Source organism: Macadamia integrifolia, chromosome 11 (genome assembly GCF_013358625.1).
Source record: "Macadamia integrifolia cultivar HAES 741 chromosome 11, SCU_Mint_v3, whole genome shotgun sequence".
NCBI lineage: Eukaryota > Viridiplantae > Streptophyta > Magnoliopsida > Proteales > Proteaceae > Macadamia > Macadamia integrifolia.
Window position 1 is genome coordinate 25,645,091 of NC_056567.1, and position 13,287 is coordinate 25,658,377.

At 38.7% G+C, this 13,287-nt stretch overlaps 1 protein-coding gene across 1 annotated transcript; it reads right to left on the reverse strand.

Moving 5' to 3' along the window:
* Positions 1-7,801: 7,801 nt before the first annotated feature.
* LOC122094167 (4-coumarate--CoA ligase-like) lies at positions 7,802-12,895 on the reverse strand. The gene is made up of 5 exons (XM_042664880.1): positions 12,500-12,895; positions 10,548-10,746; positions 8,724-8,937; positions 8,532-8,634; positions 7,802-7,897 (listed from the first exon to the last, which is right to left on the reverse strand). The coding sequence occupies exons 1-5, from the start codon at positions 12,893-12,895 to the stop codon at positions 7,802-7,804; spliced, it is 1,008 nt and encodes a 335-aa protein (XP_042520814.1).
* Positions 12,896-13,287: the final 392 nt, after the last annotated feature.

Consider the following 13,287-nt stretch of genomic DNA (forward strand, 5'->3'; position numbering starts at 1 on the left):
CTTATTGAGAATTTCTCTCACATTTCAACAACAATGACCCGACTTACACGGAATGGTGTAAAATTTGAGTGGTCTGATGCTTGTGAGAAAAACTTCAGAGAGCTGAGGCAAAGGTTAGTATTAACCTCGGTTTTGATTATTCCAACTGGTACAGGTGGTATGATTGTGTATAGTGATGCTTCTAAGCTGGGATTGGGTTGTGTACTAATGTAGCATGGGAAAGTCATTGCTTAAGCATCCAACCAGTTAAAAGAATATGAGAAGAACTACCGTACTCATGATTTAGAGCTAGTAGCTATGATTTTTTCCTTGAAGATCTGGCGACACTACTTACATGATGAGAAGAGTGAGATATACAGTGACCACAAGAGCCTTAAGTACTTCTTCACCCAAAAGGAACTCAACATGAGGTAGAGACATTAGCTAGAATTGATGAAGGATTATGACTGTACTATCTATTACCATCTAGGAAAGGATAATGTAGTAGCAGATGAACTTAGTCGAAAATCTCAAGCCCTGACTTTTGCATCACTAACCACCAATAAGTGTCTCACAGAAGAGGCCAGGAGGTTTGATTTGGAACTACTAGTGGAAGGTGTCACCTTGTCACTATCAACATTAGTGGTACAACCTAGTCTAATGGACAGGATTACTACAACTCAAGTTATTGATGCAGAGTTACAAAAATTGATAGCAGACACTAAGGAAGAATAACAGAAGGACCCAGAATTCTCCTTGAGTAAAGGGGGAATCCTCAAGTTCAAGGGAAAGTTGTGCATACCTAGTGATGGTGACTTGAGAGATACTATTTTGAAGGAAGCACACAGCTCCCCGTACTCCATTCACTCTGGTAGCATCAAAATGTACAAGGACCTAAAAGTTTCCTACTGGCGAAAAGGGATGAAAAATTATGTAGCCACACATGTGTCTACGTGCCTCACTTGCTAGTAGGTCAAAGAAGAAAGACAAAGACCCCATGGTTTACTATAGTCACTACCTATTCCGGAGTGGAAATAGGAGAACATTACCATGGACTTTGTCATAGGGTTGCCCTATACCAATAAGGGTATGGATGCTATTTGGGTAGTTGTTGACCGCTTGACCAAAGTAGCTCACTTCATCCCAATTAAAGTCACCTTTTTCATTGACAAGTTGGCCAAGTTGTACATTGACAACATCATTTGGTTGCATGGTGTACCAGTTAGCATCATCTCCGATCGAGATCCTAGATTTACTTCTAAGTTTTGGACATGTGTGCAGAAGGCTATGGGTACACAACTAAATTTCAACATGACATTCCACCTGCAGATCGATGGGCAGTGAGAGAGGACTATCCAGACCCTAGAAGACATGCTCTGGGCCTATGCCCTTAACATGAGTTATAGTTAGGATGAGCACATTTCACATATTGATTTCTCCTACAACAACAACTATCAAGCCACCATCGATATGTCTCCATTCAAAGTATAGTATGGTCAAAAATTTCGAACTCCTCTCTAATGGGATGAAGTTGTTGAGCAGTATATCCTAGGTCCGGACTTGATACAAGCCACTAGTGAGAAAGTGGGTGTGATCAGAGAGAGAATTAAGGCAACTCAGTCCTGACAAAAGAGTTATGTGGATTTCAGGAGGAAACATCTGGAATTTGATGTGGGAGACAAAGTGTTCTTATGGATCTTCCCAGTGAAAGGAGTGATCCGGTTTGGAAAGAAAAGAAAGTTGAGTCCTAGATATATGGGATCGTATGATATATTGGAAAGGATAGGACTGGTGGCATAAAGGATGGCTCTACTTCCATAGTTGGAGGGCACCCACAATGTATTTCATGTATCAATCTTGAGGAATTACATACCTGACCCAACTCATGTTTAGACGTACTTATCCTGTAGTTGGATGAGGATTATGCCTACATAGAGTTTTCGGAGAAGATTGTTGACCGGAAGGATCATACCATCTTCAATTGTACTGTTTCATTCATCAAGGTGAAGTGGATGAACCACCCGAAATAGGAAGCCTCTTGGGAGCGAGAAGATGAAATGAAGGAGCAGTACACTGGATTATTTGACTTACCAGGTATATTCAATTTCAAGAATGAAATTCTTTTAAGGTGGGGGGAATGTTACACCCGTGCCCAAACGCGGTTGAATTTTAACCTTTGTGATAGATCTTGGACCAAATATATAGAGTTCCAATAGGTTTTCACTTGTGGTAGTCCATTGCAAAAGGAGGAGGAATGATCCCAGCTGCTCGTGCATTCTATGTCAGTCCAACTGGATGGGATTCAAACCTTCCGACCCCAAGCGATACATGAATTCATACCTCTACTCTCTAGTTTTGGCATATACTAGAATTTTTGGGAGACCATGCCCATAACCTAGGGTAAACCCCTATGGAATGACCAAGAGGGATAGCAGGCAGTCAAGGTATAGCACTGCCTTGACCACCGAAAACACGTGGGCTGAATCCAGTGGCCTATTAAGTGGCTAGTTGGGTTCCGATGCCCGTGAGCCTTGCTACCAGCATCGTGACCAGCCCTGACATACCTCCTACACTCCCTCACACCCTTACCTATGACTTGTACCCCTATGAGTCTAAGAAGGTGGGCCCACGCTTCCCAAATGACGGATTAACTTACTTGAGTCGGGACAAGTGCCCAACCAAACAGACCTTAAATCCTTCACTTACTATAAATAGGAGAAGTGAGTTCATTTCTCACTTCTCACTTGTCCAAAACATGGGAAGGAGTGAAAGAGAGGAGAAAAGAAGAAAGAGAGGGAGAAGAAGAAGAAAGAGAAGGAAGAAGCTTGCCCGGCTTTGCATCTTGTTGTCGGATTCTTGCCGGAGGTAGGTGCCATCTTCCCTTACCACCTCTTTTCTCATTTTGAACTTATGCTTTTGAGCAAGGAAGTGAATCACCGGGTTGGAGGGGTGAGCCTCAATCCCAACACCTCTCAAAGGTTGGGTGAGTGTGCATTTCACTCCCCCGTGTGATTGCCAAGCTCAAACCAAGCCATTTTACTGCGGAGTGTGAGCAATGGTTAATTACCTACAAATCCCATTCTCCTCACACATTTCTTTAAACTGGTTAGATAGATACTCACATCCTCGATCAGTGCACAGATATTTTAAGCTCTTGCTTGACTGATTCTCAACCTCTGCCACGAAGCATTTGAAGCAATCTAGTTCCTTGTAGTGGTGAGCGATCAAATACACATAATCGTATCACAAATAATCATCAATAAATGTAAAATAATAAGAGGCGCCATGGCATGCCTTTACATTCATAGGTCCGTAAATATCTGAGTGGACAAATTCTAGAGGCTGGGTAGCTCGGATTGCCTTTCCAAAAGACTTCCGATGAGCCTTACCTACTAAATAGGGCTCACACACAGGGAGGTTGACTTTAGTGAGTAAGCCTAAAGGCCTTCTCCAGCTAACCTGGCCATCCTATCTCGCCTTATGTGTCCCAATCTAGTATGCCATGTATTAAATTTAGAATTATCATAGGTATTAACTACATAAGAAACAGATGAAGTAGAATCAATTAAATCTAATTTAAAAAATCTATCAAGTAAGGATCCACGTCCAACAAAAGTACCACTCAAATAAAACTCTAAAGTACAACTGTCAATATGGAAAGAATATCCTAAAGGAAATAATATAGAAACTAAAAGTAGATTATGCTACATATAAGGTGCATAAAGCACATCGTGAAAAAGTAAGGTGTGTCTAGTACGCATCTTGAGTTGGTAAGTACTAACTCCTCGAACTGCTTCACTGGTATCGTTCCTCATGAACACATTCTGAGATGCAGCCAGAATTCTATGATAATCTATAAAATCCCCTCGATCTTGCGCTATATGTTTTATTGCTCATGTATCCACAATCCAATTAGACTATGTATGGGTAACCAAAACATGGGTACAAACATATGTACAGGGAGAGTGGGATAGAAATGGTACCTTCATTGGCTTAATGCAATCATAAGCGAAGTGCCCCATACTCTGGAAGTTATAGCACTTGACCTTGGATAAATCTTTCTTTTCGCCACACTTGCCTCTTTTGCACTTGGTGGGCTTGCCTTCTTTTGGCCCCTGGTTCTGAGCCATACCCTGATTTCTTGGGTTGCCCTGTCTTTTATGCTTGCACTTGCACTTGCCTCCCTGGGCGCCTAGAGCAGTTACATGGTTCGCCTCTTGACGCTCTACCTCAAGTTCCACATGTTGTGCAATGTCAGTAAAATTTTTAATGTTGTCATTGTGTGTGAGAACGAGCTTTATGGGGCTCCAAGAATCGGGTAGTGTCCTAATGATAGCTTGAACCTGCTGCTCATCAGTAAAAGTGGTCCTAGCATCTTTTAGCTTCCGGATCATATCCTTGACCACCCTAAGGTGTTCAGGCATAGTGTCCTTAGGATCCGTCTTATACATTTCAAACTTCAAGGTCATACCCCTTAACCTTGTAGTAAATGTACCTCCGAAGTCAATGTTCAGCTAGTCCCACATGGACTTAGCTGTGGTGTGTTTCTCATAATCACTAATCGACTCATCATGCATAGTACTTAACATAATAAAGCACGTATTGTGATCTTCATTCACCCACTGATTATAGGCTTCCATATCATAACGGTGCTGAGCAATAGTAACCTCAGCGGGTTTATCCATAATATTGGTAAAATACTCAAGATAGTTTTGCTCATTGAGCAAATATTGAATTTTTCGATGCCACATGTCATAGTTGGGTCCAATCAATATGTCAACCTTGGTGAGGTCGGCAACAACATGATTAGCGGCCATATCACTACACACAAGAATGTGCAAGGTAAACATTAGGTACACATTAAGAATTTATTTCAGAAACCCTAATTAAAATTAATTGTTCCTTACTACACACAGTGGGACCAAAAATTTCACTAGGCTTATAATCAAATCTCACATGTGTGGGTCAGGGACATATAATTTTAATCGATTTTGAAAAAATATAAGGAGAATTAGGTATCTCTAATCCATAAAATTACGCCATACAAACGGGTGTGCATAGGTCTCACATAGGAACCCCATTGGTACTTAAAGTAGCATGACGAGATAGTGTAAGTGTATGACGAGGCGCTTTCCCTTTACAAGGCTTCTAAAAAAAAATTAATTACATTGTCTCAAAAATAATTACATCCTTTAAAAACCTACTATATCATTCTATTGAGTAGGGAGTGTCGCATTGTACATCATGCACGAAGACTACCTCTAACGTACATACATAGGAATATGCCCACTTATAAAGTACCAATCATGATCTCCAATCTAAAAAAAAAAAGAATAAACAACTATAGGTCAATGGGTGGAGATCGACCACGCATCCCAACAAGTGGAGCGAGCCACAAACCATAATCGGCTTGGGAGGATATGATGATTTGCCAATACATACACACACATATATATATATATATATATATATATGCTAAAACACATTTCAAAGCAATAATATATCTGGCTTAACAACGTGAAGGTCGTATTTCGAGTCATGCCAATAAATCCAATAATGTAAAGCAAACAACATAAATATATATCATCATATCAACAAACAATTTCAAGTAAATTATCTGAGAATTTACCCTCCCTTTGACCTTAGTCATTAAGGGTATAAACGTAATTTTAGGTAGGGTTACATAAACCCAAACCCTAAATTACATTATACAAAATATACCATTGGGTAGAGTTCAACAAATCAACCTTAAATCACAATCAGGGGTTTTAAAATTTCCAATACTTGTGAATCCCAATTAACTAGTAACATAAAACATGAATTATAATATTACCATAGCAATCATAATGGCACTCCAAGTCCTTAATCGATCTAAATCAATTAGTATTAGCCTTAACTAATACAATCCAAACCAATCAATCAGATTGATCCGATCCGACCTGATCCAATTAAATCAATCAGATCCGATTCAATTCCTCTTAGAATCGGATCGATCTAGGTAGTGCAACTTTGATCTGACTCAAATCCTATTAATATTATACGTCATAATTATAATGATAATGCAATGATGATGCAATCATGCACTAACAAGAAAAGGGAAAATATTTCAAAGTTGTACCGTTCTTAAACAGTATTCAAAGCACCCTTTCTTTTTTTATTTTTTTTAAATAAGGATCAAATCATTGCATTATGATTTGAAAAATTAAAAAATATATATATATTATATATCACCACAACTCCCAAAAATAAAAATAAAAAGGGGCGCCATGTGGACTTGGATATTGTTCATGGTACTATTCAACAATACTCAAACTTTTATCCTTCTCTCTTTTTTTTTTATTTGAAATATCATATTAATAAAAATAATAAGAAACAGCAACAGTAGTCGTTGCTACAATCATTGTCGCACAAAGTAAGCTACAGTTTTGGTGTATACAAAATGCAACCAATTGATCTCAGATTCAAATTACGAAGATAAACAATTATGTGCAATGAAGTATAACCGGTGCCTAACAAAGTGAGGCACGACGACAATGGACGGGGAAGCGTAAGTCAACCATTAACCTTCCTCTGATACCAACAAAGTATAGCCATTGCTCAACAAAGCAAGGCACAATGACAATGGACGATGAAGCGTAACACAACCATTAACCTTCCTCTGATACCAATGTTAAACAAAAAATAAACGGGTATCGAGGATTACCTCAGTATAGTTTTTCTCGCATCAAAATGGATCGAGTTGCACCACGCGTCGATCCGCACAAACAGTGACGAACAAAAGGTTATGACGATCTCGCTAGGCAATCGTTAGGCAATATTCCACCTTCTAAATCCAAAGATTACAATGGAGATCCTTGGAGACACACACTCTCAATTGGGAGAGATAGAAGAGAATAAGGAGAAAGAGAGAGAGAGAGAGAGAGAGAGAGAGAGAGAGCTTTAGAGATTATGTCAAAACCCTAATTGATTTTGTGGCCCAAACCCTCTTATTTATAGAGAATTGGTTAGCTAGGGTTCCCAATCCTAGTGGGTCTATGATTACCCCAAGTGGACAACCCACGAAGGAACTGAGTCAGGAACCAATCCAACACATAATTAATTAACAGATCACAGTGTGGTTGGCTGTCAAGCTTTGTTGGCTCAATACTAGATTTGTCATTATAATATTATCTTTTCAAACTTCTTTTTATCATGAACTCATGTATGGTGATGTCAATTACATTATATTATGGTCATTAATGGTAGTAATGGATGAAAACATATGACTGGGAGCAGGTTTTACCAAACCCCATTTGGTTCCAGGAACTATCCCAAGACTAGTTGGTTTACCCAATGCTCAAGTAAATGAAAAAAATCATCTTTCGATGAAGTAACACAAATAGATAATTTTGTCGAAGAACGACTTTCTCAGAATAAAAACTTTATCGAACAGACCTTAAAACTTTTGAATAACCATTTCAAAGTTAACAATAAATTAGACAGTAGAATCCTCTTTAATATGGACTCGCCTGTGTTATGCAACTAACGAATGAGCTTTACAAACTACAAGCAACTTTGCTAAACATTTCCTTTTGCATCTTCAAGTCTCCCCTTCATATATTATCAAAACAAAGGATCACTTATCCTAAAAAAATAAAAAAATCATGTGAGGGCCTTTAAGAATCACCACTTTAAAATAGTGGTATTTCCCCACAGGACAGTGGAAAGAGAGGAGCAAATTATGGAATTTGCCCTTTTCTCGGACAGAATATATTGTGTTATAGCAGTATAGGATAGAGAGCATCTTTCACAAGAAGAATTAGATGGGAAAACCGGCTGCTAGCTATGGCCTTAAATCCATCCGTAAGATTTTCCCAGATGGCACCCTTGGGATGGCATCGACAAAAAATACCCGATTAATCCTCTTATAGAACACTACCTGCACCGTTAAGAAACTATGAGAAAACGTGTACTCCATATTACCTTATTGTCACTTGCCAAAATCGAACCAAACCAACTGATTGACACATCTAGGGTTGGGGGTTGGGGTTGGGTTGGGTACAAACGGTGACTGGTCTGAGTGCTCCAACCACAGTGAGAATGTTCGATCCAACATTCATTTAAAAAACACTAGGGCTGGTTTGGTAGTATTCAGTTCCAGAAACGACGTTTTGTGTCAAAAACAGAATTTTCAGTTTCTGTGTCACAATGCAATTTTAAAACAATGAAAAAAAAAAAAAAAAAAAAGTTGTTTGGTGAACCTATTTCAGGAACGATTATTGTAGTTGTTCATTTTTTTTTTGTATTTAGAACAAATCCGAAATAACGAAACAAGGTTTCATCGTTCCATCATTTTGCGTTTCTAGCTTTTTTTTTTTTCAAAGAACACCAAATTGACACCAAACACTTTATCCATTTTTCTGTTCCCATAGAAAGGAAAAATGTCAGAAACGTTTTTCTGAATAACTACCAAATGCGGCCTAGTTATGTTGTGATCCATGTTATGTTCCTGAAGATGGGCTTTGGCCTCTATTGCCAATATATTCTTTGGAACTTAGAAGTAGTCGCCTGACCTGTCTTGCGATATATTGCTTGATTTCAAACTCCGTGATCTCGCAACCTTTAGATTTCACAACAAATGCAATTGGAACCTCACCGGCAACTTCATCTTTCATGCTGAAACATAAAGATCAGTAGCATTTATATCAGAATCCGGCTTCTTCATTAATCAAATTTAGAATGTAAAATTAATTAAGATGACTTACGAGACTAAAGCCGCATCCGATATGTGGGGATGAATGATAAGCATAGCTTCAAGCCCTGCAGGAACAACTTGGAACCCTTTATACTTTATCATTTCCTTCAATCTGTCCACAGTAAAAATCTCATCTTCGTTGTCAATGTAGCCTACATCGCCGGTGTGTAACCAACATTCTTTGTCAATGGTTCTATCTGTGGCTTCAGGATCATTCAAGTAACCTACAGATTAAAATCGATAATGTGTATTTTGTCCTCCAAACAAATCTGTTTGATGTCATACCAGAATCTAGACCTATTCTTGTCCACTCAAAAGTCATATTATTATTACGCAAAATTATTTTCTATAGGGAGAGTGTGGTTCTTACGCCAAGACAGTTGGGGTTTGAGATAACTATCCCACACCCATGAAATGCAAAATGATACCTCTATTGATATTTCTTTGCACGCTCCCAATGGCTTTCTCACACATGCATTTTTTTTTTTTTTCTTTGTTGGATAATCTATCGAGAGAGGTTAGAATGTTGTCAAAGTCCCACTACAGTGATATTGTACCCGTAGAGATTTTTTATGCAACATGAACAACTCGTTGTTAAGCTAATCCATATATATATGGTTCGGTAGGTGAGGTTTGTCATCCTCCATGATCTGAATCTTGAACAACTCACCAACCACGCTTGAGGAAACGAACTTTATCCTGTTTTACTTTTGGATATGTTTAAGAAAACCAATGCTTAGATGGTGACCTAGTTTGTTGGTCCTTACGTACAACCAACCCATACTGACCTCTGAAATATATTGTGATATGAGATACATTCAGTAAAAAACAGAGAAATGTATATAATGATCCCTAGGATGATGAAACTTCCATCATTCCACAATTAAATCAATTTTTCAAAGGGGTCCATAAATGTCACGAAAGTAATTATTGCCATTATCATTGATGAGAAAGTAGCTAACATTAGTGAGTCCATGGGATAGATCAAAATGTGGATGATGCATGTATCAATGCCTATTATTGCAAAGAAAAAATTTTAGGCACACCCATTCAGATGTTACAAACTAGCAATCGTTGCATCTACCTTTTTTCTTTCCCTTTAAAATTCACCCCTTGCCTCTTTTATTTGATGGCTCATCCTGCACCCTCGTTGGTGTTGTCCTCTAATTTACGGTACATGGGTGTTGTACCTATCCCTCTCCTTATTGTCAATTAGGATTTCGCTCCTCTGTGGCGCAAGACAGTGTTCGACACGCATCCAATGCCTAGCAACACCTTGGGTTACGTGTGACTACCTTGGGCTCCATGCCAAGGTGTTTCTGGCTATTGGATGCACACTGAATACCATGTTGTGCCACAGAAGAGCTCAATCTTGCAAATTAGTGAATCAAGTGCTTACCCCTATTACATGCTAAAAATTTGATGGTCAGTTGGACATGGAGTTCTCAATCATATGAACACACTCCACATCCATTAAAACCGGTCAAATGGCAATAAACTGGGAACTTGAGAGAGGTTTGTAATATTTATAATGACATTTTTCTAAGAAAAAAAAAATAATAAAAATAAGCAAGTTCCCTTCCTTTTTTTGTCTTCAATTATTATTATTATTTTTTTACAGCTTTGCTGATGAGATTGCATTGAAACCCCCCCCCCAACCCCCCAAAAAAAGATAATAATAATAAATTAATGCCCTGAATTTCATGAGATCGGATTGAAGTACTCATAGGAGATGGCCCCTTGAGTTGAGATCTCAAGTTGCATCCAAATGGAGCTCTTTAAATAACTAGAAGTTTAAAAAACATGGAAAGAAATTAAAGAGGTATATATATACCTTTCATGGTCTGGGCTCCTCTGATGCAGATCTCTTCGGGCTGATTTCGGGGTAGAGAGACACCTGTTTCGGGATCAAGGATCTTCAATTTCGAATTCCTAACAACGGTCCCACAGGATCCCATCTTTATATCGAACGGCTCCTTTGCAAAAGCTGAGGACGTTGACAACACTGGTCCAGCCTCTGTCATCCCATATCCCTGTTGTGTACCACTCACTAGATAGGAGTTAAGTCTCATGTATCAGGACAGTTAGCGTCCCACTCGAACTCCACCTCTAGAGTCATATTCACACTCAACAACCTCTCCTACATTGTAGGCATTTTCAGTGAGTACAAACTCTAGAGACTATTTGCAGTCCAACACTACCTCATGAGACAGCAGAGTTGGAATAGGACTCTCACATGTGATAATAGACTTTCTCTCCATTATTCACATATGTTAACAGAGTCCTACCCTATTACTATTAGAGTTTGAGTCTCCCACATGTGATCATAGAGTTTGTCTATAACTCAATAACTGTAATCTCTATATAAGAGCACCATTGTACACTCATTAAAGTTAATGCCAATAGACTATTTCAACATCATGACTAAAGTATTAATTAATTACATACATTAATAATTGGGTTTCTGTGTTTTACTAATATTTCTCTGATGGACTCATATCCTTTTTTGACCTTTTTTGTCAATTCTTGTCAAGGGCGCTGGGGTGGCAACACAACTCCAAGAGAAGGCGACACGGGGTAAAATATAGGATGCTTAAGGCCAGCACCCTATTGCCCTGGTAGCTACCACCATGTCAAGAGGTGTTTCCCTGTTGGGCATATCATTAACTCCTTTTTCTTTAAGAGGGTCAAGAAATAAAAATTATATAAAAAGGATTCTATCTAGGAGTATAGAGTTGTGCCCAGATAGAAGGGGTTGAAAAGACCACCCCACCCCATGAAAGGTAAAAAATTTTGTCCTATTGATACCTCTAAATTCGTTCTCATTGGCCCTTACACTGGTGCAAGAACCACAATCCCACCCCATGAAAGGTAGAAATTTTTGTCCTGTTGATACTTCTAAGTTCGTTCTCATTGGCCCTTACACTAGTGCAAGAACCACGATCCTAGACAAAGAACTCTTCCCCTTTATAAAGTTAAGGGAAGAGTTTGCAAAATCAGAATGAAATTTTAGACCCATGAGAGAGCTGGGTAACCAATCATCCAATAGGGATGGGTGAGCTGTCAAAACCGAAACTGAAAATAGACCGAAGTGAACCAAAGTCTTATTGGGCTTGTTTGGGTTTAGGATATTGTGACCTTAAAACCAGATTAAACTGCACCAAAAACTGAACAAAATTGAAAACCGAACACAAAAACCAAACATATAAGAAATCGAAACCAGTCCAAAACTCATAAAAATCAGTTTTTTTTTGCATACTTTTGTAAATTTGCATGATAAACCAAATATAAACTGGAACAAAATCGTAAGCAACCCAATTATAAACCACTACAAGAAATCAAAGCCGAATCAAAACCAAACTGCACCAAAACCAAAATCAAAACCGAACCAAAACTGATTTCAATAAGTATCAATATTGATAAAGAAATTAGGACCGAGTTTTCCTTAGACTAGATAACAAAATTAGGATAAAGTTTTCGTGAGGCCACGGTGATTCGTTCACTTCGTAGCATTGGTGGGTCTCAGGGGTCTTGTCACTTGGATCAAGCAGTGAATTTTGCCATGTGTGTTCCAAGGATACTTCTTCCATGAAATAATTATGTAGTAATATTAAACAAAGGCCGAATCAGGTTCAAGTATGAAATTATTCTTGCATTTTCTTGATCATGGCATTTAGAATCCATTAGATGCAAAGAGACTCAATAAATTCCAAATTCTAGGATTAAGAGCATGGTACAAGATAAAACAATCTCGTACCTAAACCAGATCTCTGATCTCAAACATACCTGACCAAGCTTTGCATTGGGAAGCAAAGATCTAAAGGCATCCTCAAGCTCCTTTCCCATGGGTGCCGCCCCAAACATGACTTTAGAGATCGACGACAGATCATAGTTTTCAGCAACCGAGGTCTTTGTGATCGACAACACGATCGGCGGGACCAATGGTGCAAATGTCACCTTATATTTCTGCACCAATTGCATCAAGGCCACAATCTCAAACTTTTTCATGATCAAAATTGCAGCTCCAACTCTTAACGAACACAGTAACACAGTATTGAGCGAGTAGATATGAAACATAGGCAACACACATAGCGAAACATCCTCACTTGTTAAGTACAAGTTAGGGTTCTCCCCATCAACTTGCTGAGCCACACTCGTTACCAACCCTTTGTGACTCAGCATCACACTCTTAGGGGGTGTTTGGTTCGGTAAATCAAATGGTGTATGTATCGGATATGAATGTCAATCTTTTGATAGACATTCTCCTAAATTATGTTTCTTTCTGAAAAATCATTTGGTTGTCTTCAGGCTAGTACATGTTTCTCGCGGGTTGAGATATTGGCTTCCGTAGAGAACTTCTTTCCGCTTTCTCCTTTTATACTAGGTGATAAAAAGGTTGCTCAAATCTGAGTTTAAGTGTTGAGGTAAACTCAGATTTGGAACACATCCTTTGTAATATTGTCATTCATGGGAAGTAGGGTGCTCACTTATGAGGGTCATCCTAGTGGAACCAAACAACTCAAAAATTTAAGAATTATCATTCTAAAGAATGTCATCCCAAAGATTTACCGAAC